General features: G+C 41.7%; 1 protein-coding gene across 2 annotated transcripts in view; it reads left to right on the forward strand.

Moving 5' to 3' along the window:
• The window catches only part of exoc2 (exocyst complex component 2), a 294362-nt gene that overhangs the window by 202686 nt on the left and 64376 nt on the right, over nucleotides 1–27300 (forward strand). For both annotated transcript variants that reach the window (XM_068000284.1, XM_068000293.1), the window contains exons 19-22: nucleotides 5822–5881; nucleotides 7454–7515; nucleotides 10172–10247; nucleotides 12825–12941. In XM_068000284.1, coding sequence (XP_067856385.1) covers nucleotides 5822–5881; nucleotides 7454–7515; nucleotides 10172–10247; nucleotides 12825–12941 — 315 coding nt within the window. The remainder of the gene's footprint in view (nucleotides 1–5821; nucleotides 5882–7453; nucleotides 7516–10171; nucleotides 10248–12824; nucleotides 12942–27300) is intronic.

Genomic DNA, 27300 nt, shown 5'->3' on the forward strand with positions numbered 1-27300 from the left:
TTTCTTTCCATACTCCCTTTTTGTAGCTCTTACTATCTGTTTTATCACCCTTTGCTGTTCTTTGTATCTCTCCCAGTCGCCAGGATCTGTGCTATTTTTTGCATTTTTATATGCTTTTTCTTATAGTTTTATGTTGTCCCTTAACACTCACCATCCATGGCTGCTTTTCTTGGCAAGTAGAGCTCTTGCCCTTTAGGGGTATGAACTGGTTCTGTATCACATTAAATTATTTTTTGAACACCTCCCACTGATTTTCTGTCATTTTACCCATTAACAGATCTGCCCAGTTTACTGTGGACAGTCTCTGTCTCATCCCGGTGAAGTTGGCCTTACCTGAATTTAGAATCTTAGCTGATACAGGTTTCTCCTTTTCAAACACAACATTGAACTCGATCATCTTATGATCGCTATTAGAATAATGTTCATGCACCGTTAGGCTGTTAACTAAATCTGGCTCATTACTCATTATTAAATCTAATATGGCCTGCCCCCTTGTTGGTTCTAGGACATATTGTTGCAGAAAGCTGTCCTGAACACACACAAGAAATTTGCTACCTTTCTGACATGAGCTCGTCTGCTTATCCCAATCAATATGACAGTTAAAATTCTCCATTAAAACCACTCTGCCTTTGCTACATGCTTGTCTAATATCTGCATTTATACATTCTGTCACTCCACAGCTGCTACCAGGGGGCCTATACACAACTTCCACTGCAGTCTTAAATCCTTTTCTATTTCTAAATTCTACCCATAAAGTCTTCACTGCCTGCTTACCTCTCGTTATATCTTCTCTTATCATTGAAGTAGTTTTATCCTTCATCACTAAGATTTGAACTCAGAAATTTTAAGTTGAGAGTCAAGCACTGAATCATTTGGTCTTTCAAAGCCACTCTGAATCTGATCAAAATTATGCGGAATTCTGAAGAAATAAATCAGGATAAACTATTCCTACCAATTGGTGAGTCAGTGACTAAAGGGCATAAATTTGAGATAGTCAAGAGGACATTGGGAGTTAAGAGAGTTTTTGTGCTGTGGTAGTAGCTTTCAAAAGGGAAGTGGATAAACATTTTAAAAAGAAACATTTAAAAGGCAATATGGAAAGAGTAGAGGAATGGAATTAAGTGAATCTCTCTCTTCGAGAATTGCATAGACACGAATTACCTCCTTCTGTGCTGTAAAACTCTGATTCTATACCAACCTTTCCCATTTGTATATCTTCTCCTTAAGTCCCTGCGATGCCCAGCTCCCTTTAGATAGAAACTCTATTTCCACAAGCCTCAGTCATTTGCCACTTTTCTGTACATTAAAAATGTATTTTATTTATGTAACACATTAATTGCCCTCTTTGTGGGTTGAGTGCACTGGATACAGCAAAGGCTTTGGGCCCCGACAACATCCCAGCTGTAGTGCTGAAGACTTATGCTCCAGAACTAGCTGCGCCTCTAGCCAAGCTGTTCCAGTACAGCTACAACACTGGCATCTACCCGACAATGTGGAAAATTGCCCAGGTATGTCCTGTCCACAAAAAGCAGGACAAATGATGGAAGGTGTCGTCGACAGTGCTATCAAGCGGCACTTACTCACCAATAACCTGCTCACCGATGCTCAGTTTGGGTTCCGCCAGGACCACTTGGCTCCAGACCTCATTACAGCCATGGTCCAAACATGGACAAAAGAGCTGAATTCCAGAGGTGAGGTGAGAGTGACTGCCCTTGACATTAAGGCAGCATTTGACCGAGTGTGGCATCAAGGAGCCCTAGTAAAATTGAAGTCAATGGGAATCAGAGGGAAAACTCTCCAGTGGCTGGAGTCATACCTAGCACAAAGGAAGATGGTAGTGGTTGTTGGAGGCCAATCATCTCAGCCCCAGGACATTGCTGCAGGAGTTCCTCAAGGCAGTGTCCTAGGCCCAACCATCTTCAGCTGCTTCATCAATAACCTTCCCTCCATCATAAGGTCAGAAATGGGGATGTTCGCTGATGATTGCACAGTGTTCCGTTCCATTCGCAACCCCTCAAATAATGAAGCAGTCCGAGCCCGCATGCAGCAAGACCTGGACAACATCCAGGCTTGGGCTCATAAATGGCAAGTAACATTCGCGCCAGATAAGTGCCAGGCAATGACCATCTTCAACAAGAGAGAGTCTAACCACCTCCCCTTGACATTCCACGGCATTTCCATCGCCGAATCCCCCACTATCAACATCCTGGGGGTCACCATTGACCAGAAACTTAACTGGACCAGCCATATAAATACTGTGGCTACAAAAGCAGGTCAGAGGCTGGGTATTCTGCGGCGAGTGACTCACCTGCTGACTCCCCAAAGCCTTTCCACCATCTACAAGGCACAAGTCAGGAGTGTGATGGAATACTCTCCACTTGCTTGGATGAGTGCAGCTCCAACAACACTCAAGAAGCTCGACACCATCCAAGATAAAGCATCCCGCTTGATTGGCACCCCATCCACCACCCTAAACATTCACTCCCTTCACCACCGGCGCACTGTGGCTGCAGTGTGTACCATCCACAGGATGCACTGCAGCAACTCGCCAAGGCTTCTTCGACAGCACCTCCCAAACCCGCGACCTCTACCACCTAGAAGGACAAGAGCAGCAGGCACATGGGAACAACACCACCTGCACGTTCCCCTCCAAGTCACACACCAACCCGACTTGGAAATATATCACCGTTCCTTCATCGTCGCTGGCTCAAAATCCTGGAACTCCCTTCCTAACAGCACTGTGGGAGAACCGTCACCACACGGACTGCAGCGGTTCAAGGCTGCGGCTCACCACCACCTTATCATGGGCAATTAGGGATGGGCAATAAATGCAGTCCTCGCCAGCGATGCCCACATCCCATGAATGAATAAATGAATAAAAAAGTTCTAAAGCATTATTATTTTGTTGCTATCCTTGCAGCAAAGCGTACTTGTGATGATGGTGACTTATTAGTAGTACGAAGCTCAAACCCACCTAACTCGATTGAGATGGCTTATTTTTCTGTTGCAGTCCTCACATACTGAGACACATCTCTGAGCACTTTACGGGGTGGTAGATAATGAGTGATCCTAGTTATTTCCACTTTTATATTTTGTTAATTTTATTTATAATTTTATTTTTTAGCTACAGGTACATACATAAGTTTGAGTGAAAGTTAGCTGTTCATTGTTACCCACATTTAATAAAAATCCCTGTTTGGAAAATCTAATGTTAACTGCTTCTGTCTTTCCTTTTCTGTTTTAAAATACCAGTTTAAAATGGAACTCCTCTGCACAAGACATGACTCGTGATGTCAATGGTCTAGTTAATTGTGCCATAGCCTTATGCGGAGTAATTAATTTGCATATAAGATTTCAAAGTGTGGAAACTAGTTGAAAAGAATTACTGGCTCAAAGTAATACAAAACAGAAATGTTACGATCAGGACAATAGAAATTCATCCCTGCTCACCCTCCCCCACCCCCCAAAAAATCTAGCTCAAACTGCTACAAGACATTAGCAGTGCCCAGATAATCCAAAATATCAGTTATAATTCTTGGGTATATTGAAATTCAGTTAGTCAAGAACAATAAGCCAAACCCCATTAACAATACTCTATTAAGGTAGGTGTGGTTATGTTTCTCTCTTCATTGTTCCTGTGTTGCAGTGCTGTCTCAGTTTTGCAGGTTAATTGTATAGAAAACCTTGAAGCCATGAATGTTTTTGTACAGTAGTGGCAACAATTAATGGAAAGCATTTTTTAAAAAATGGCTTGGGAATAGAACATTTTAAAATACAGTAGTCAAATCTTGAAATTTTGAATTGGCTTTTTGGACTCAGTTTAATTGGTCTAAACCAGCGCATCTCTCCTTGTTGTTTTGTGCTGCTTTATAAAGGCAGTACAGTTTATTCTGTTTCTGAGGTGGAGCTGTGTGTAGCCAGGACAGTCCCTTTAAGATCTAATTTCTGCAAATAGGTACATCTTTGAGTCAAATAGAAGCTAAGCACGTACTAAAGTCAATTAGGGAGTAATTCTTTCTCCAAATAGGTAGCTACTTGTGTATCCCTGGCTGCTCCGTAAGGTCAAGAAAACCAATAGGAAATGACTGGCTTTATTTTTTTATACTTTTGGCAATTTGAAGTCTGAAGTGTGAAGGATACACCATCATACAGAGTAGTTGGAGCATATGCTGCTTTATAAGGTCAGGAACATTATACTATGTTAAGTGTAGGTGTGTGCCTTTAATGCTACAAATTGCTGTTTTGCTATTAAATAAAAACTGGGATCGTACGGAGGTCAGCTCAAAGACTGCGGATGTTAAGTAATCACTGGGTGAGTCTATACAGATATCAATTAAGAGAGTGCAGATATACTGGCTCTGATATTTTATGTCCTTGCAGTTATATACACTTTGAAGTGTAACACAATGTTATAGACAGAAAATCCACACTATTTCTATATACTAGTATATCTAATGTGTTGCTCATGGTGAGTTGAAATACATTGTTTCATGGTATGTAACATGCACAATATTTCATCAAAACCACCAATTTATTGTCAAATTGTTTCCATTAGAGTATTGTGGAAATGTTAGTGATATTTTTGGGTTTAAATCCTGAGTGTGCATAATTGCATGGCAACTGTAAATCAATGACCTTACTTGCTATTAAAAACTAGTTTAACTACGTAGTTAATTTTATCTTGTACCGCTTTTCTAAAGCCCACGGTTCAGAGGAAGATTGTAGTGAAGATGTTCTAGGTTGCACATAGACAGGAAGAAGGATATAGGAACAGTGTATAGTGATAGTGGGGATTTGGAGTGGCTGTGTGGGTTGGTAATGTTGGGAGGCTGATCTTCACATTTGGGAGCATGGTCTCGGGCTCTGGGAGTATTGGGAGGGTGCAAGAGAGAACCAGGAAGCGACTGCGAGATGTGGGAGTATTTGGGTTTGTTTCTTAAAAAGGTTTCCCCCGCATTCACTGGGAAAGTATATATTATTTCAAATAAATACTGCTGCGTATTTATTTTAATTAATGCAGGTTTCCCCGCTACTGGGGAAGCTCTTTCAACCAATCCCCCACTGCGAACAGCCCATCAACCCTCCTATAACTGACCAACATTAGTTTAGTGGCCACAATTGAGTCGGTTGGGTAGTCTTGAATACAGGATGGATAGGATGCAGGTAATTTGTCAGCCAAAGCCTGGAATAATTGGGCTTTAAACACCCAAAATACATTTTTTAAAATTCATGAGAAATGGATAAAAAACAAAATGGCAGGTTGGCCAGGGCTGCTTGAGCCAGAGTGCCACCCAGTGGTGGGTGGCCTACAATTACACTGTGAAAGGTAAATGTTGACGTAGGGTTTTCAGTTAGAAATGTTGGCATAGGATTTTTATATTATAAATGTTGACATAAAAATATTACTCGAAAGACATGGCATTGGAAGTGAAGGTTTAATTTCATTCGATGTTGGTGAGTGGTTAATCTACCTGACTTCTTGGCACCTCTGTGAATATGGACCATGTGAGAGGTTTGTATGGTTATACTTGCAATGCAGGATGTCTGTGGCTGTTCAGATAATGATGGAGTGTACTGTGGTACAGGGCTAAGGGGTGGGCGGGGTGAAAACTTAAAGTGGCTGTCAGGTACGAAGTCCGACTGTGGCTTGGGATCTTTTTGGCTGCTTGAGTCATGAGGGGATGTATTGTGACAATGGGGTGTTTGGTTATGCATGCACAAGAGGGACTAGAAGAACTGTATGTACCGTACTTAGGAACTGTACAGCCACAAAATCCTCTAATTGTCACATTTCACAGTGGTAAATATTTGTTTATTGCAGATGTTTCAGCATGAGAAGAACCAGCAGCATGTATATGAACTATCCTTTAACATCATGAAGGTGAGTAGAAGTTAGAAGGATACTCCTAACTCCTCAGATACAGAATTTAATGTAGCTTTGTGGATGTGTGTTCCCCACCCCCCCGCCCCCATGTAAGATTTATACAGAAATATTAAGTGTTGTTTCTTATATCTTTGCATTCCTTTTTTTTTTGTAACGCAACACCTGCATCAGATTGTATTCTATTCAAAATACATAAGCAAATCAGAACTTTTCTTTTTGGATTCTTCATCTGAATTTTCTAACCCTAACCCAACTTTTAAACTAATTCCATAGGCTATCACTGTTAAGATTATACAAGGTTAGAAAATAAAAACTAGGTTAGTTAGGAATCAAAAAGTTTTAAAATGGCCACCTTTCCCCAAAAGTCTTACCTGTTAACAAAAGGGAAATAAAACTTCAGCAACTTTATAATAGGGAACCAAATACTTTTAGTATCGCTTTGAAGGCCTTCTCTGTTTATTAGTTTCACACTTCATGGTTAAATGAACCGGTCCTAGTTTTGTTGAAAATATGGACATGGTAAAAAAAATATATATATATAAATATAAATATATATATATAAATATATATAAATATAAATATATATAAATATATATATTTATTGCAGGGAAATCTTGATTTGTAGATGGAAATGGACTTATGGTAATAAGACAGAAATCTGAATCAAATTATTAAATCAACTACGGGCAGCTATGTTTTTTGATGGGGTGAAAAAGACAGCGGCCAAGAAATTGGTTTTGTGGCAGAAACCAGACGAAAGTAGGCAGCATGCCTGGAATGTGTGCCCATCGATGTTGGCCCAAGATTCACTCCAAATTTTGCCTCATCCACGTAAAACTGAGCGGAGGATGCATGGCATATGCTCTGCCCAGTTTGTATAGGGTATAATAGGGCTTCTAATTAGTACATTTAAGGGGTATAATGCCTGTTTTAGGCGGGCACCCCGGGCACTTGGAAATCCAGCGCAGTTCCAGGGTGATTGAACGTTAGAGATCGTGCCCAAAAATTGGTTCCCTCCCCCGTCAGCTCTCATTTTTTGGCTTAAAAAGCAGGCGCAAAGAGGATGAATTGCTCCCCCAGAGATAAATCGAGCCTTTATTAAATTGCAATAGTTACAAAAAAAACCCGCAGTTAATAAAGTATCAAAACAGTAATTAGTGTAGCTGTGTGCAAGTTTTGATTTCCAAAAATTCTGGGTTAGTGTAACAAGACAATATAAAAGTATATTTGTATATATGTTACTACTGATGAATGTTGATCTTTAAATTTTAAAGAGCAGTTGAAACACATTCAGAAACTAGTAAGAGTGTTGAGCCTTTGTCCAAAATAAAAATCCACATATGTTGAAGGCAGAATTAAGTCAGACACATAAACGTCTATAATTAATTTGTCATAAAATAATGGATTGTCCACGATGATCCAAAATACAAACTGTTTAGGGAAGACTGTCCAGTTAGGTTAGGGCATTATAACCTTACTGTTTATAGGTGCTTACTACAAACATATTTGTTGCTATTTTTTTCTAAATGCTTAACTTTATTTAATAGTGCCACTGTTTTCATCTTAAAGGTGTTTATTGAATCCTTGGAGTACTTGAGTACTAAAGCTGATGGTGATGCAGAAAGTACACAGTGAGTATATCGTCATTTTGAAAATAAGGAAATAATTATCAATTCAAAGTAATACTTGGCAATATTTCCACTTTTGCTCTTTATACTGAAATCAGGAATGTATTCTTTACACATGTTACAAATTTGCTGTAAGTATGGAACAATAGAAATATTTTCCTATTGAGAATAGTGGTGACCTCTTCAGTTTTTTAAAATACACCATCATCCCTTTTTCATCCAGAGACCTGAGCACAAAATCTAGGCTGATGCGCCAATGCAATACTGAGGGAGTGCTGCACTACCGGTGGTGCCATCTTTCGGATGAAACGTTAAACCGAGGCTCCTCCTGCTCTCTCAGGTGGATGCAAAAGATCCCATGGCACTATTTCAAAATGGAGCAGGGGATTTCTCCCTGGTGTCCTGGTCAACATTTATCCCTCGACCAACACCTAAAATAGATTATCTGGGCATTATAACCTTACAGTTTATAGGAGCTTGTTGTGTGTTTCCTACATTACAACAGTGACTACACTTCAAAAGTACTTAATTGGCTGTTAAGTGCTTTGGGACATCCTGAGGTCATGAAAGGCGCTAAATAAATGCAAGTCTTTTCTTTAAAAAAAAATTCTGCACCATTAATAGTTCACCAAAAAAAAACAACCAAGGAGTAAAACATAAGTCATGTCTTTGTGTATTTCTAATGCAAATGGCAGGATCATCATTCAATAAAGCATCCAATTTTGAACAATCTAAGTGTATGAATAAAATTTGAAATGCCAACAGGTTGTCCAATTGTTTTTAAAGGATAATTAGAGATGTGCAAGTTGAACATTACATGGAAAGTATCATTATCTCGTTCAGGAAAATAGCTCGATTGTTATATAAACAGTATTGGCAGAACCTGTTATTTACTGTATTCAAAACCGCAGTCATCACACCCCCCTCAAAAAATGCAACCTCGACTCCTCTGACTTTGCAAACCATTCTCAATCTCCCTTCCTCTCAAGTCCTTGAATGTATTGTCATCTCCCAAATTCATTCCTATCTTTCCCACAGCTTCATCTTTGAACCTGTCCAATCAGGTTTCCGCTCCTGCCTCCGCACTTGACCGCTTTGCAGCGGTTGACGTATTTGACCACACCAACCTCCTCCAATGCCCCGCCTCCAATGCCCTGCTGAGCAGGATTGCCCTCGCTTGATTCCACTCTTTCATATTCAATCATAGCCGGAGCATCTCTAGCAATAGCTTCTCTTCCAACACCCACCGTTGCCTTTGGAGTCCCCCAAGGATCTAATATTGACCCCCTCCTCTACATGCTACCCCTTGGTAATATCATCCAAAGACATGAGATTAGTTTCCACATGTACGCTGACAACACCCGGCTCTACCTCCCTCTCATCTTTCCCGACCCCTCTGCTCTCTGTTGTCACACTGCTTGTCCAACATCCAGTCTTGTATGATCTGCAATTTCCTCCAGTTGAACATTGGGAATACCAAGTCATCGTCTTTAGCCTCTGCCACAAACTCCGTACCCTTGCCACCAATTCTGTCTCCCTCGCTGGGCACAGGCTGTGTGCAGCCCCAGTCTTCTATTTGACCCTGAGCTGATCGTCCAACCCCATATCCTGTTCATTACAAAGACTGCTTACTTCCACCTCCATAATATCAAGTTTTGGTTGAAATCCATCTGGGAGAGAGATCCCTCCCTGCACCATTTGAATGCATTCCTGGCAAGTTACCCCAAGCTTTTCAATTGATGTGATCTGTAGGCTGGGCCAACCCCTCTTTCTAGAGGACAATTATGTGATCTGAGCCATCAGTGTTTATGTACAGGCATTTACTTTTTTTTTCTTCACAAGCTGCCATACTCTTAAAATCTGCAGGGGTCTGCCTCTATCTCCTCATCTTTGCCACTACTGCATTACCAGTTAGTATTCAAACTGTTCTAATACATTGCAGTATTGAAAGGCCCCTAGTAACACCAATTCCACTGAAGTCATTGAGCCCTTTGACTGCATCACCTCCTAATAAATTTCTTCTTTCTCATCACAAAGTGAAAAGAAGCAGCTGCAAATCCTGGCACTGGTAACAGCAAACACTATACTGAAGGTGGTGCAAGGGGCAGTCATATTGGGGATCGGCCCCATTCTACCTGCTGCCTTTCCTACCCCTCACAAACAGTTGGCAGTCATTCGTGATTGTATATGGCTAAGTTGGGAGAGGAGAATTTAATAAAGCAAGCATGGAGGATATAATGCAATATATACTGAACGGAAATGTACAGAAGTGTCCAACGGATATTTTACAGAGTTTAGTTAATGTGCATCACTGTGCCATTTAAATGAGGTGTGTTTAATTTGCATTTTCCTATATTCATAAAACTATGTGCATGGTCCTCAGTTAATACTAACACAGCTGATCACAGCCTGGGTTGCAGTTAGGGGTGCTACAGTTGGCATCTGCAGCCCTGGGTTAGGAAGGTGAAAATCAGCCAGGGTTCTGATTCTTGAAACAGCAAAGATATTCAGTGAAAACAATGATGTGCATTTTTACACATTACTTAATTGGGGAGGAAGGTTACTTTTCCTACTATATTTATTGGTATTATTTCCCAGAACAAAGTTAACTATCCAATTATTATGAAAGAACAAAAGTTTTTTTTCCTTCTCTTTCCAGCCTCTCTAGCCTTTCTGTAGATATTTCATCCCCAGACTTACTTGGAACCTTGCATGAAAACTTCAGCCCAACCCCAGTAAGTACTATGGCAGTTCATTTGGTTTATTTGTGAAAATATGTGCAGCTGTTATTAATTGTCATTACCTATCGTGATTTTTAAACATTTTATTTTGATTCTACAAGGAATTTTGGATCAGACACTCATGGTCTGGGACTTCAAGGGATAATTTAAACTGATTTGAATCTGGGGTTTTGGTGGGGAGAGGTAAACTGATTATTAAGTAATAGTTCAGCACCCAGTTCCTTCCTTAATAGGAAATGCTTCTAAAATCTTAGGAGTCCCACCCCATTTCAGATTAAAGTCTGCCGAATCAATAGCTGTTAATAGATGACATGTATAAAATGATTTTTCTATTCTGAATAAACTTTGATCTACTTGTGCATTTCGACTGTTCTATGTGACACTAATATAAAATGGTTGTTAATACAGTGTTTTACATTATTAACTTTGTACACTTCCGTGAGTTCTTTTTGCTGGAAAGGGGCAGAGAACTAATTAAACCACTTAGTTATTACCTTACAATTTAACAAGCACCTTGTTGCAGCATAACATTGTGGACAATGTTTTCAAATTGAAGTAATTTTTGTAAAGTAGCAATGTGAATGATTTCTAAAAAGATTCAAAAGCATTTCCAAAAGATCCCTTTTATTTCATTCTTCATTCATTCATTGTTTACCAATAAACAATCAGGATATTCAATCAGATGCATGGAAAATTACCAAATAAATTTGCTCACTTACACAACCATTTCAATTAGGTGATCTTTATCTCCACCCTTCATATACATATTCTTATTTTAATCAATACTGCTTCTCCTTTTGTACATATAAGGCAGTAATCGCATCATGAAATTATTAGGGAGGTAAAGTTATATCCAACTGCTTTGAGGCTAAAAAATAAATCTAATATTGAAACTACTCTTTGCATTAGAAACTTCCTATCTACCATTTTGAGTCTAAAATACACTAGTGCAAACCTAGTATCAATAAATATCTGACGAGACCTAGTTCAGTCCTGGTTTAAACTGTTGTAAGCTGCAGTCTGGGTTCCAGCCAAGCAATATCCTATTTACACCATGTTCATTTCCAATGACTTCACAGTTCATGGTGCCATTACTAACTAGTAAATGCAAAGAAACTGAAGCAGTATTGTGTCATATATGGGACAGCTGAGAAGAAGGCAGATGTTTAGACATTAACCAACCTGCTTTTGATCTGTTTGTTGCGAGCAAAAGTGCCCAATGCTCGATACGGAAATTCAAATGGAGACTGGAGGCACAAAAAGATATCTGTAGATAGACAGTCAAAGGAATCCAAAAAGTAGAAATTAGAACAATTACAAGAAAGCAAAATAACTGTTAAGGCATACGAAAGAGCAGATTAGAAAATAAATGGGGGGGGGGAAATGTTCTTTTACCAACATGAATGCAGAGAAAAATAAGATTGAAGAAATCAAAATATCAAAGAGATTAAACAAGCAATCAACAAGAATTCTGTTTCATTATGTGTTCAGTATGTCGAAAATGATGGTGAACTTTTTCAGTACCTCAGGGCAGGCAAACACCCAATGTCCCATCAGCGTGCCACTTCTCAAAATTCCACTTTGGTAGTTTCTCTGAGTCACAAATTAGAATGAATATTTGAAATGACTTGGCATTCCCATCCACTCAATAAGGAAGCTGTTTTTTTTTTAAATCTAGACTATCAGATAGGTACGTGGTCAATATTTGGTCTCATTGTTGCTGCTGAGCTGATGGACAGGAATTTAGTAGTAGTATGTGGTCAACATGTATATTGTAGGATGTACACAAGGCACCTCAAAGTAAGTGCTGAAATGAGTTTAGGTGGGTAGAGGGTCGCAACACATTTTTCAAAAAAGATGATGGGGTGGGGGGTTTGTCTGCTGAACCTATTTTTTCCACTGGGCCCTCAAACAGGAATTAAGAGGTTAATTCCCACCTGGGTAGAATACATTTATCAGAGGCAAGACAGACAAATTTTAATTCCAGCTTTACAAACAGATGTGCTGATGGGGTCAAAACAATAGTCCTACCATCGCACACCTGGAAAATTAGGTTTTTTTTTTAAAGTAATTGCATTCCTAGAAAGCACTGGAGCCATGTTCTCAATGGAGCAGGATGCCAGACATGTGAAATGATAGCAACTTTGAAATCCGGGAGAGCACAGTGTAGATTCTTCAACTTTGATTTCAAACAAACGTTTAAATTCAACTAGCACTTTACTGACTGCGTTTTGTCTTGGCCATTGCATGGACGGTATTTCATATTTCAAGCAAACTATGGATGTTAGATTCTTATGACCAACAGAGCAAAATAATTGTGGATGTAAGTGTTTTCTGGCAGCTGGTGGGAAAATTGTGGCCCCTGAGGCTTCATATATGAGTGAACCTTCTTGTAACCTGGTCGTGTGCATTAGGAGCAGTGAATTTTTGCAGCTTTCACCTGAAAGTGACCTTACACTGAAGAAAAATAGAGAATCTTTGAGTTAGGAGGTCATAGAGCATTATGAATCAAGGCACAGTCCAACATGCCAATGGTTAGTATTTTAAACACTTGTATTTTAAATCTATTAGGAACAAAGACTGCTGATCGTTCTCAGCAACTGTGAGTACCTGGCACATCACACCTTCAACATTTTAGCAGAACACTTCGAGAAGCATGCTTTCCAAGGCACAGAGAAAATTGCTCAGGTACAGTAATTGTATAGGGTTGTTGAAAGGCACAGTATGATCCTTTGAACAATGTGAAGGGTTCTGAGTTGTAGTATTAATGCCTAATTGTACATAAGAGTTACTTAAGTTTAGTTTTACACCTGCTGCTCAATTTAGTGCTTTCACATAGAACTACACAAAGTGTTCTCTTTTTTGCAACGTGTAGTTATTTTAACTCCTTTCCCCCATCAAAAATATCTTTCAATGTCATACCTCTATAGAATCTATAAGCTTGTACCTAACCTTGCAGCACATTTTGTCCAGTTCTAATGGCAAATAGGTGCTGTAACAATGCATCAAATTGGATGATCAGGAAGCATGGAATCATCTCTGTGAAACAGTAGCCCAACTCCAGATTTAAGCACATGATCCAGACTAACACTTCAGTGCAATATTGAAAGAATGCTTTATTGTCCGAGGTGCCGTCTTTCAAAAGAAATGTTAAACTGATGCCCAGTCTGTCTTCAGATGAAAATAAAAGATCCCATGGCACTTTTTTGAAGAAGTGCAGGGGGTTTTCTTGGTGTACTGGCCTCGAACAACACCACCAAAACAAATTAATTGGTCATTCAACTGATTGCTGTTTGTGGCACCTTGCTGTACCCAAATGGACTGCCATGCTTGCCTACATAACAACAGTGATTGTGTTTCAAAAGAAAAAGTAACTCATTAGCTGTGAAGCACTTTGAAGACATCCTGAGATTGTGAGAGGCACAGGATAAATACAAGTTCTTGTCTTTATGTAGACTAGTGGCATTTTTGTCCGATACAAGATTATTTTTGTGAATTTTTTTTTTAAAGTTGAGCCCATTAAATCTTTCTGTGAATTGGTGTGGATCTTTTGGTACTAAGACATTAAAAACAGGAAATGCTTGTGGAAATCAGGATGTTTTGTATCTGCAGTTTTAACTGACAATTTGTACATTTCACTGATGTTTAATGTTGCCATCTTTATGTGCAGTGATTTGGCTAACATCTTCCTTCAGTTCCAATTTTGAACTATAATAATTCACATTAGGGATGGGCAATAAATGCCAGCCTCGCCAGCGACGCCCACATCACATGAACGAATAAAAAAAAAAATCAAAGCATTTAAACATTTAAGTAATGGATGTTCTGGGGAAGATTAAATCTCAAGTACTGTTGCTTCGATTTTAAACGCCCCCCCCATGGACAGGAAAGGGTCGGGCAAGTGGTTAAAATTTTGAAAAACGAAATCCAGCCTCCAACTGGATTAAACATACTTAGCTTTTCAAAACTTGTTACCACCTCCAAAATAGAAAGTGAAAATGAAGTAGAAAAAAAAACACAATTTTTATTAATGTGGGAGAACAGATTAGGAAAATAGGTTGATTAAGTAGGGGAAAATAAACAGTTAATAACAGTGCAGATAAAGAATGGGAAAAAAGAGTGAACAAGGAAAATAGGATCAATGGGGAGGGTTTACTGCCTAGACTCAAACATGAAAAATGACCATGTGTTAAGGGTATTTAGAGGCCTGGCAGCACGCATGGAACCATACCCCAGGTAGAGTCAGCACCGTCAGGAGAGGAGGGAAAAAATATTGTGTTTCAGTTCTGTAGGATTAATGTTCTGATGAAGGGTCATCGACCTGAAACGTTGGTCATGATTTTAACCCGGAAGAACAGCTGGATTGGGGGCAGGGGAGCAGTAAAAATGTTTAATTTGTAAATTTTCAACGCGCTGAAAAATGAGTTTTACCCAGACGCACCTGGGTATGCGCGTGCTTTGGAAACCCGAAGTCCCATTGGCAATTAAAGCTGGCGGGATGACATTTAAAGGGGCAATTACGATACTTCAAGTACTTAAATCAATTAAATTTGTGGGAATTGAGGCAGACAAACTATTTTAACTCTGCCTGAACGTGAGTGGCCTCTGAACACGCCATGTAAACGGAGGCGAGTTGCAGCCGGCAGCCATTTGAACCTTTAAACCAGTGATTGACACGTGAATGACACGTGAATAAAAGGTGAGTTTTCGCAGCAGGGCAATCAGTTCTCTCAGACAAACCTTTGGCTGGGACTTCTTTGTGTTTAGACCCAGATTTTTTTGTTCACACTCAGAATTCTTCCGTTCAGACGTAATTGCCTGCATTTTGGACCCCCTCAAACTGACACCATCAGGATGGTGGAGGGCCGCAATGGGTGTATTCAACAGTACACCTGAGGAGGAGGCACGTCACCATCCATACCCGGCTTGGCGTGCAGTTCTGGGAGTTGCATCTTCACAAGACAGAGGTGCGCCACAAGGACCTGGAGAAAAGCAGAGAGGGGAATAACGGAGGGGCCGAGGTCGCAGGAGGTACTACCCACGTGAGAGAGTCTACAGGCAGAGGCTGAGCTTCCTGGACCTCTCTGAGGAGCAGTGGCTACGAAGGCTCAGTGAGTCGCCAGGTGGTCGCAGACATCTGCAGCCTCCTTCATGCAGAGCTGCTTCCGGCTGAGCCTGGAGGCCATGCATTGCCCGTCGCATTCAAAGTAACCACTCAATTTCTTCGCCTCCGGATCCTTCCAGAGCGCCACCGGTGACATCACCAGGATCTCTTGGTCGTCTGCACATAAGTGTATAAGGTCACAGATGGCTTGTTTGCCAGGGCATCCCACTATGTCAACTTCCCCATCGACGACATCAGCCAGACTGAGAGGGCAGTGGGTTTCCACACTCTGGCTGGCTTTCCACGGGTACAGGGTGCAATTGATTGTGCACATGTAGCAATCCGAGGACCTCCACACAAGCCAGGGCTGTTCATCAACTGAAAGGGATATCACTCCATCAGTGCACAACTGGTTTGCGACCATCAGAAGAGGTTTCTGCACTGTGTGCCAAATTCCCTGGCAGCTGCCATGGTTCCTTCATTCTGTGCGAATCCAACATCCCGGCCCTCTTCCACACACAAAACACACTTAAGGGATGGGTCCTTGGAGACAAGGGATACCCCCTGCAGACGTGGCTCATGATACCTGTGAGGAACCCCACCAACGAGGCACAGCAGCAGTAAGACAATCACCTTACCACCAGGTCTGTCATAGAGCAAGCCATAGGAATGCTGAAGATATGCTTCAGGTACCTGGATCGTTCTGGGGGGGCCCTTCAGTACGCACCGGCGAAAGTGTGTAGAATAATAGTTGTGTGGTGCATCCTGCACACCATCGCTCAACAGAGAGGGTTACCGGTGGATGGGGTCCCGTGCGCTCAAGAGGCAGCTGCACCTGCCATCAACATTGAAGAAAAAAACGAGGAGGATGAGGAGGACGACGATGGGTGAACCATCGCCAGAGCAACATCTCACCTGGCTGCTCGTCATGCCAGGGAGTTACTCATATTTGATAGATTCTCATAGGGAGATCTGCAAAGTGACTACAGCCAAGTACTCAGACCATCTGTAAGGATCACCACAACCACAACCCCCACCCCACCCCAGGTTACACAAATCAGTCATACACCCATTGCAAAAACAACCAATGGGTGGCATCAAGTCTCGTTTTTCGTGAGCAACTACATGTAAGGGCGCTTTCACAAAAGGGACTCAAGAATGGGCAAGACGTGGCAGTGGTGGAGAGAATCATAACATTTAATGTGAGTTTAACATAAACCAAATATAAATGAAAAACATGACAGTCTGTCATCCACCCTTGTGCATACCCTTGGTGATTACAAATCCTTCCTCTTCCTACAGCTTCTACGTGGTGCTTCCCCTGTGGCTGCAGCAGATGTAGAGGCAGGTTGCTCTGATTCATGCCCTGACTATTTAGGTGATTTTGGCCTATGACCTCTGGGTTTTGGAGCCCGTGAGGGTCCCTCCATAGACTGTTCCACCTGCACCTGTGCAGGGGCAGATTCGGCCATCAGGAGAGGAGGCAGCATTGCAGGGAGGGGCGGAGGCAACGGGTGAGACGTGGGAGCGCTTTGAGTGGCGTCCCCACTTCCATATCCTCTTTCGCCATCATCCCTCTCTTGGGCCAGGGCCACATCTCTCCTACCACTCTGCTGGACAACAGTTTGGAGGACATTTGTGATGCCTTGTAAGGCCAGTGCTAATATATCTGTCTGCCTGTCTAAGGCAGCAGAATGTAGTTCGCCCTGAGTCCACACGGCCATTGTCAGGGCCTGAATGGACTCATTAGTGAGCTGTGCTTGAAGCTCAATGGAGGCTGCCATTCTCTCCATCACAGACATTCTCACAATTACCTGCGCCACCAATCCACTAGCGATGGAGTTGGACGACTCCTCCCCGCTATTGAGAGTGTGCATGGCACGTTTTCCACTCCCTCACAAAGTTGCTCCTGTACCTCTATCGTTCTCCTTCTCCAGGATGGCCCCCGGAGTTCAGCATCTGTGCCAAGCTGAGCAGAGCTTGGAGAGGAGTGCGCCCACTGACGCAGACTCTCCACATCTGCCCCTGCCACCAGTATCTGCTCATGCTCACTTGTGAGTGGTGACTCACCAGGTGACAACCCAACTAACTGACTACTAGGACCCACGAGATGTGAGTATCTCCGCTGGTGGGTGGCTCGCTAAGATGTGACGGTGCACCCTCAGAGGCAGGGAGCTCCTCTGAGGAATCGCCCTGGACCACGTCTTCAGTCTGTGAGACCCCTGGAAGAGAACATACAGCAAAATTGATAATCGTCGCAGAAGTAATATTGCGATGAGCATACTGAGGTGTCAGTCATTGATAACATCAATCCATGTTGTGTGTGAGGGATGTTAAAATTCTGTCGCTAGACATTTGCGGGGTGCCAGTCTATGGCCAGGCACTCCACCGTCTGGCTTATCTCCAACGCCGCCTCCTCCACCTCTGTGAGGGCCACGATTTGTGGAGTCCACCCTCCAATTCTCCCTTGCATTTTGCACTCTTCTCTGCTACAAGGGGAGAAAGTACAGACGTGCGGGTGAGTGAGGTCGAAGTAGTCACCCGATGGATGCATTGCTTCATTGTCATGACAATGAAGCAGATGCGTCAGAGGGTGACTATCAGACAAATTGATCACATTGCATCGGGATTGGGGTGAGTGGGAGAGGTGGGTGCACAAATTGGGACAGGGGGGGGGTGAAGAAGTGCACAGAAAGTGAAGGTAACTTGACATTGAGCCTTAAGTGGGTGTGAGGAATGATGTGTTTGGAGAAGGCTACACAGGCCAGTGTGAGAGGGGTGGGGGGTAATGTTCACCACATAATACAGATCAATCAGTAACTGTACTCATTTTTTCCTGACCTGATTTGATCATTGAATCTCTTCCTGCATTGCAGCCACGACCGGGATACCGTGCTCCTGCTGCTGACCTGTTCTGCCACCTCCAGTCACACCTTCTTTGCGACAGAACCAGGTTTCTTGCACCTGTCTGGTGGATAATGGACCTCCCTCCTGTTTCTCATTGTGCCCAGCAGCGCAGGGCGGTGTCAGAGAACCTGGGTGCTGTCTTGGCTCTGGAACATTGCATTCTCATTTTAGCCTCCTTTTTCCTTCAATATGAATTGTTGGAGTGGCCCTTTAACTCGTGGGCTTTAAACGTGTCACGTGGGTGCGCAATCTGCCCGCTGCGCAGCTTGAGGCCGCGAAACCCAGAAGTTCAGTTAAGTGGCTTCAATTTAGTCACAATCGTTCGGGAAACCGCATGATTTTTTTCTCCGGCTTTCCCACCCGATTATTGACCCCCCCCCCCCCACCCCACCTCCTCTAGTTTAAAAAAAAAATTCTGTTTTTCTATTCTTCCTACCAAAGTGAATAATCTCACATTTCCCCACATTATACTGCATCTGCCACCTTCTTGACCTGTCAGTCTAATGTCAGTTGCGGGGAAATTACTAGAATCTTCATTTAAGGAAAGTGTCTGAGCACTTGGACAAATTTGAGCTGATCAGAAACAATCAGCATGGATTTGTGATGGTTAGTCATGCCTGACTAATTTAGTTGAATTTTTTGAGAAGGTTACTAGCCCGGTAGATAAGGGAGTGTCTATCGATGTGAACTATATGAACTCCCAGAAGGCTTTTGATAAGGTTCCGCACAGGAGATAATCAGCAAAAATGATAGCGTACAGAATTGGAGGCAACCTTGTGGCATGGTTAGGAAAATGATTGGGAGGTAGGAGACAGGGAGTAGGAATAAAGGGTACGTACTCTGATTGGTGGGGTGTGACAAGTGGTGATCTCCAGGGGACTGTACTGGGGCCTCAGTTCTTCATATAGATTAATGATTTGGATGAAGGAATAGAGAGTTGCATATCAAAGTTTGCAGATGCCACTAAGTTGGGAGGCACAGTAAATTGTGCAGATGGGAGCAGGAAGTTACAGAGAGACATAAGTAGATTAAGTGAGTGGTCAAAACTGTGGCAAATGGAATTCAATGTGGGCAAGTGTGAGGTCATACACTTTAGATCCACGAAAAACAAATCGGAATATTTTTTAAATGGTGAGAAATTAGGAACTGTGGAGGAGCAAAGAGAATTGAGTGTGCATGTACACAAACTAAATCCATGGGTGTCCACGTACACAATCAACTAAAAGCTACAGGGCAGGTACAAAAAGCAATCAAAAAGGCTAATGGAATGTTGGCCTTTATCTTACAGGAGTTGGAATACAACGGAGAGGAAGTTATGCTTCATAATTACAGAGCTCTGATTGGACTCCATCTGGAGTACTGTGTTCAGATCTGGGCACCGCAGCACAGGAGGGGGATATATTGCCCTTGGAGGGGGTGCAGTGCAGATTCACCAGAATGATACCAGGGCTAAAAGGGTTAAATTATGAGGACCGGTTGCATAAACTTGGCTTGTATCCCCTTGAACATTGAAGATTGTAGGGTGATCTAATAGAGGTGTTTAAAATGATGAAAGGATTCGATAGGGTAGATAAACAGAAACTATTTTCTGTGGTGGGGGAATCCAGAACAAGGGGGCATGAGCTTAAAATTAGAGCCAGGTCATTCAAGAGTGAAATCAGGAAACACTTATTTGCATAAAGGGTAGTAGAAATCTGGAACTCCCTCTCCCAAAAGGCTGTGGATATTGGGTCAATTGAAACCTTCGAGACTTAGATCGAGAGATTTTTGTTAGGTGAGTGTATCAAGGGATATGCAGCAAAGGCGGATAAACGAGAATGAGGTACAGACCAGCCATGATCTGATTGAATGGCAGAATGATTGAATGGTCCTGTTCCTATGTTGTATTTGATTAAGCACCTGGATTCATAGAAACTTACAGCACAGAAAGAGGCCCTGTGTCGGCTCTTTGAAAGAGCTATCCAATTTAGCCCCACACCCAAGCTTTTTCCCCATAACCCTGCAAATTAGTCCTCTTCAAGTACATCTAATTGTCTTTTGAAAGATCCTTTGGAATCTGCTACCACCACTCCTTCAGGTAGTGCGTTCCAGATCTTAACAACCCTCTGTGGGGGGAAAAGAAAATTCCAATCCCAGCTTCTCCAATCTCTCCACATAACTGAAGTCCTTCATCCCTGGTATCATCCTGGTAAACCTCCTCTGCACCCTCTCCAAGGCTATGACACCTTCCTAAAGTGTGGTGCCTAGAATTGTACACAATACTCCAGCTGAGGTCTAACCAGTGATTTGTAAAGGTTTAGCATGACTTCCTTGTTTTTGAATTCAGTGCCCCTATTTATAAATCCCAATAGCTTTCTTAGCTGCCTTATCAACTTGCCCTGCCATTGTCAAGATTTCTGAATATACATCCCCAGGTCCCTCTGCTCTTGCACCCCCCTCAAAATAGTACCATTTGGATTATACTGCCTCTCCATGTTGTTCCTCCCAAAGTGCATCACTTCACACTTATCTGCAATGTGTCTGACCAGAAATATAAAAACAGATTGTAAGAGCATCTACAAGTATGTAAAAAGGGAGAGAGTAGCGAAAGTAAACATGGGTCCCTTAGAGGCAGAGACAGGAGAAATTATAATGGGGAATAAGGAAATGGCAGAGACATTAAAGAAATATTTTGTATCTCTTCACAGTAGAAGACACAAAAAAGGTGATCTCATCAAAACATTAAAATTCTTAGAGGGCTTGACAGGGTAGATGCTGAGAAGCTGTTTCCATTTTCTGGAGAACTAGGGATCATAGTCTCAGGATAAGGGACTGGCCATTTAGGACGGAGATGAGGAAAAATTTCTTCATTCAGAGGGTTGTGAATCTTTGGAATTCTCTACCCCCAGAGGGCTGTGGGTACTCAGTCGTTGAATATATTCAAGGACACAGATAGATAGATTTTTGGACTCTAGGGGAATCGAGGGATATGGGGATCGAGCAGGAAAGTGGAGTTGAGGTAGATGATCAGCCATGATCTGATTGAATGGCGGAGCAGGCTCGAGGGGCCGTATGGTCTACTTCTATTTCTTATGTTCTTATGTTCACCAGCCTGTCTATTTCCTCCTGAAGTCTGCTACTATCCTGCTCACTATTTACAACATTGCCAAGTCCTGTACCATCTGCAAACTTCGAAATTGTACTCCCTTTACCCAAGTCCAGTTCATTAGTATATAACAAGAAAAGCAATGGTCCTAATACCGACCCCTGGGGGACCCCACAGCATACTTCTCTTCAGTCAGAATAACATCCCTTCACCACTACTCTTTGCCTTCTATCCCTTAGTCAGTTACGTACCCAAGTTACCACAGTCCCTTTAATCCCATGTGCTTCTATTTTCCGAATAAGCCTGTTATGTGGTACTTTATCAAATGCCTTTTGAAAGTCCATATATACATCTGCACTACCTTCATCAACCCTCTCTGTTACTTCATCAAAGAACTCAATCAGGCGAGGCAGACACTATTGCCTTAAACAAAGCCATGCTGCCTGACCCTTATTAACCCATGCTTCTCCAAGTGAGAACAAAATTTGGATGCTAAAATACTGCTGATCTGTATGAATTAATAATAAGTTAGATTACTGCTCAGACACTTCCATGACTCACTGTAGTTATTTGGAACTCTGGTTAATCATGTAGGTCTATGGAATATATGAAAATGCTGAATTTTTTTTTAATGTCAGATGAACAGTTGAGTAACATCACTGAACGTGCAACGGTTCTAACTTTTGGTTTTCTGAAAACACAGTTGTCTTTCTTTACAGGAAATCTTTAACCATTAGATTGCGATAAGCAAATAATCATCACTTACCATCACCCTATAAATATTAAATTCATCTAGTTTCCTACAGAAAACAACTTAAAAATTATTTTTTTCCCCCTTGGTGAACAGGTAGTGAATTATTTTTTGCATCCTATCTAACGAGTCACTTCCTCTCATGATCACTTACTTTTCCTTGAGTAAAATGGAGTTTATCTAGATTACTATATTAAATGAGTTTTGAAACCATTTACTGAATGTCACACTGCAACAGCATTGTTCTATGTAATGTAAAGCTGCCACAAGATGGGATTTATGTTACAAGGCCTGTCTTGTACCATTCTTTGTGATAGAAATTAGTACAAGTTGCAGTGATGTACGATCCATTAAGTGCTTTGTTCAGCTACTTGGATCCTGCCAAGTTACCGAAGGCCCAGGTAATCACTAATTTTACGCATGGCCATTATATTTATTAAAGCACCTGAATGCAGGAAGGAGTGACTAATGATAATGTGACTAATAGATTCTTAATAATACAATGAGAACACAGGTACCACAATGATTTGCAATCCCACTGCAACTCAATTGGATTGGCATGGTATGTTATAATATGCTGTTACACAGTTCAGTAAGGAACTAAGTATAAAATTAAAGGGAGGGTCAATCTGTAGCATGATTCCCAGTTATCAATTTGAGCACTAGACAAAAGAGGACTGGAAGCAAATTAGCTAGAGGTGGTGCATAGCCCTAAACAAAACATAGCAACTAGGGAGAAAATTTAAAAAATCAGCACTGTACCACAAAAACACAAGATGACAGGGAGTTGGTGAAAGAGCAGCAAGGCGACTATAGTTGAACAATGATCCAGTGTGCATTTCATAACTGCTGATTTATTCTCTTAATTCCATTAATTTTACTTAAATTTTCCATTTGTTTTTGTCAAATTTCCTGTTCCATTTTCACATCATAGTTTGCTTTGTCACTGGAAGAAACTCTCTACTCTCAATCATCAGCAAAGTGATGGAAGGTGTCATCGATAGTGCTATCAAACAGCACATACTCACCAATAACCTGCTCACTGATGCTCAGTTTGGGTTCCGCCAGGACCACTCAGCTCCAGACCTCATCACAGCCATGGTCCAAACATGGACAAAAGAGCCGAATTCCCGAGGTGAGGTGAGAGTGACTGCCCTTGACATCAAGGCAGCATCTGACCGAGTGTGGCACCAAGGAGCCCGAGTAAAATTGAAGTCAATGGAAATCGGGGAAAACTCTCCAGTGGTTGGAGTCATATCGAGCTCAAAGGAAGATGCTAGTGGTCGTTGGAGGCCATAAGACCATAAGAGATAGGAGCAGGAGTAGGCCATTTGGCCCTTCGAGCCTGCTCCGCCATTTAATTAGATCATGGCTGATCTGATCATCTTGGCCCCAGGACATTGCTGCAGGAGTTCCTCAGGGCAGTGTCCTAGGCCCAACCATCTTCAGCTGCTTCATCAATGACCTTCCCTCCATCATAAGGTCAGAAATGGGAACGCTCACTGATGATTGCACAGTGTTCAGTTCCATTCACAACCCCTCAGATAATGAAGCAGTCCATGCCTGCGTGCAGCAAGACCTGGACAACATCCAGGCTTGGGCTGATAAGTGGCAATGAAACATTTGAGCCAGACAGGTGCCAGGAAATGACCATCTCCAACAAGAGAGAGTCTAACCACATCCCCTTGACATTCAACGGCATTACCGTCGCTGAATCCCCCACCATCAACATCATGGGGGTCACCATTGACTAGAAACTTAACTGAACCAGCCACATAAATACTGTGGCTACAAAAGCAGGTCAGAGGCTGGGTATTCTGCAGTGAGTAACTCGCCTCCTGACTCCCCAAAGCCTTTCCACCATCAACAAGGCACAAGTCAAGAGTGTGATGGAATACTCTCCACTTGCCTGGATGAGTGCAGCTGCAACAACACTCACGAAGCTTGACACCATCCAGGACAAAGCAGCCCACTTGATTGGCACCCCATCCACCACCCTAAACATTCACTCCCTTCACCACCGGTGCACTGTGGCTGCAGTGTGTACCATCTACAGGATGCACTGCAGCAACTCGCCAAGGCTTCTTCGACAGCACCTCCCAAACCTGCGACCTCTACCACCTAGAAGGACAAGATGTGGAGATGCCGGTGATGGACTGGGGTTGACAATTGTAAACAATTTTACAACACCAAGTTATAGTCCAGCAATTTTATTTTAAATTCACAAGCTTTCGGAGGCTTCCTCCTTCCTCAGGTAAACATTTACCTGAGGAAGGAGGAAGCCTCCGAAAGCTTGTGAATTTAAAATAAAATTGCTGGACTATAACTTGGTGTTGTAAAATTGTTTAGAAGGACAAGGGCAGCAGGCACATGGGAACAACACCACCTGCACGTTCCCCTCCAAGTCACACACCATCCCGACTTGGAAATATAGCGCAGTTCCTTCATCGTCGCTGGGTCAAAATCCTGCAACTCCCTTCCTGTGGGAGAACCTTCATCACACGGAACTTCCTTCCTGTGGGAGAACCTTCACCAGCGGTTCAAGAAGGCGGCTCACCACCACCTTCTCGAGGGCAATTAGGGATGGGCAATAAATGCCGGCCTCGCCAGGGACGCCCACATCCCATGAACGAATTTTTAAAAAGTTGGTAGCAACATTGAAGAAAACAGTTATTTATGTAGAAGATTCTTTCCTCATCTTTTCCCTTTCTGTTTTGGATTTGTTTCCCTATTCCTATTTGATTTTTTTTCTTTGAATCATCCTCTTAATTTCTTTCTGAAATATGTATAATCCTATATTTAGCTTTATTTCTGTTTTTACCCCATTTCAATCGCCCTTGTTTCTTTCTCCTTTAGGGGCATAAATTTCCTTTCATTCCTGTTGTCTTTATTATACTTATTTATAGTAAAGGACTTCTCTTATCTCCTGTACCTTTTTGTATTTTCCTCCTATTATTATTTTCCCCATTTTGTTCCTTTTTTCTTTTTACTATTTTTCTTTTCTGGTCTGTTTAGCTCTGTTTCATTCACCTTGTGCCTTTGTTGCTTCTCATTTTTGTTTTTGCCATGAAACTACCAGATTGTCGTAAAAACCCATCTGGTTCACTAATGTCCTTTAGGGAAGGAAACCTGCCGTCCTTACCCGGTCTGGCCTATATGTGACTCCAGACCCACAGCAATGTGGTTGATTCTTAATCGCCCTCTGAAATGGCCTAGCAAACCATGTGGTTGTACAATCTCGCTACGCATGGACTGCAGCGGTTCAAGAAGGCAGCTCACCACCACCTTTTCAAGGGCAATTAGGGATGGGCAATAAATGCCGGCCTTGCCAACGACGCCCACATCCCATGAACGAATAAAAAAAAAAGTGCGCAAGCTGGATCTGAAAGCTATGTTCCAAAACCTCAAGGTTTTTACCTTTTTTCTCTACCTTGATGATACATTGTGTCGAAGATTTTGATACTGTAGTTTAGGTTTCACCCAACATGAGTGACTGATGAAAAGAACATTTCTTTCGTAGATATCAAATTTGCAACTCCAAGCATCCCAGGAATTCTGACTTGTCTGAAAAATCTAAACCAAAAGAAAGAGCATCAAATAGAACCTTAACTCCCAGTACCCCTAGCAGATATGTGGCTGCTCCAAGGTTGTGATTATGCCTACATATTAGAAGGTTAAAACTAAGATTTGTTCAAAAATACTGTGTGATTTACTCCATCAAAATAGACGTTCAGGAGTTGGGGATGTTTAAAATTCTGCATATAAACCAAGAAAAACTATCTAACCGCAGCAAATGCATAATGATCTATTGTGATTTCAATATTGCCTAATGGCACTGTTGCACTACAGTTACCAATTTTAGATCAGCGCCTGCTTTAGAATGATTCAAAGCTAGTAACGTTGAGTTACACTAATGCTTGTTGATCACTCCGTGGTCAGGCACACAGAGATCTGTGCATTCAGCAGAATCCAAATCCCAATAAAATAAAAAGAGAAAAAGAAACTGCAAACGCTGGGAATCTGAAGTAAGAACAGAAAATGCTTGAAATATACAGTAGATCTGTCTGCACCTGAAAAGAGAAAAGACAGGTTAACATTCGATCCATCGTCAGAAACCGTTCTTATTGAACCTATCTAGGACTGATCAGAACAAAGAGCGGAGGGGAGAAATTGCTCTCCTGTCTATCTATGCTGGTTCTGATGTAGGGTCTACTCTTTAATTGCTAATCAGTCTTTTCAGATACTGACTGACCTGTTTTGTATTTCCTGGTTAATTTTTTAATATGAGGCAAGAACTGATAAGGTACTCGGCTCTTCAAACATCAAAGGATGTAATTTTAAAAAATCCCAGGTAGCCCAACCAAATACAAGGACTTTTTTTTAAAAATTACTTCCCACTAGTTGCAGTTATATACTAGCGGTATAAAGTTAAAATTGTGAGATCAACTCTTCAAGATACTCGCACAGTTTGCCAAACTTTGAGGCTCTATCTCTTTGATAACCTTATTTCCCCAGTCGTATAAAAACAACATCGCATTGATACAAATATTGCCATTAATTGCACAATTAAACATTGCTTAAATCTTTACAAGTTTATTGAGTGCATTTGTTCTATTCCTAGTTTAGTATCTTTAGTAGCTCCAAAAAGAATCTAATTAAATTTGCCCCTCCAGGGTCCAGAATGTTATTTTTTTCTTGAGAACATGAACTCTACCTGATTTAATACAGAAGATCTTCTGAGAGATTTTGGCCTAGATGTACATTCAGTGCAGCAGTGCACCACTGTTCAGGGAGTTTTTCAAAAAAAAGAAAAGGTCACGGTGGGTGGTGATGTTTTCCCTCTTCTTCATAAAGATGAATCATTTTCTGATCAATGAGAATCCTTCCAGTCTTTTATTTTGTGACTTTCCTTGTAGTTGTTTCCAGAAAGTTCTGTTTACAAGTAAGATGGACATTTTAATACAGTGCAATAAGTTTACCTTGCATTTGATACTTCATTGACAAACATTTCTCTTATGCAATAATAAATCAAGATGTTAACATGCTAAAATAAAATATCCCCCCTTGAAAGCTGAAAGAATGTGGTCAGAGTTAGTGTCACTGATGGTGTCACGAATAACCAGTTGTTTCATGCCTAAGTAGTAGTTTTGGAGTATGCCAGTAGGATTAATATCGTCGTTGGGCATCTTGGTCTGCATAC

This window comes from Heptranchias perlo, chromosome 2 (assembly GCF_035084215.1).
Source record: "Heptranchias perlo isolate sHepPer1 chromosome 2, sHepPer1.hap1, whole genome shotgun sequence".
Taxonomy (NCBI): Eukaryota; Metazoa; Chordata; class Chondrichthyes; order Hexanchiformes; family Hexanchidae; genus Heptranchias; species Heptranchias perlo.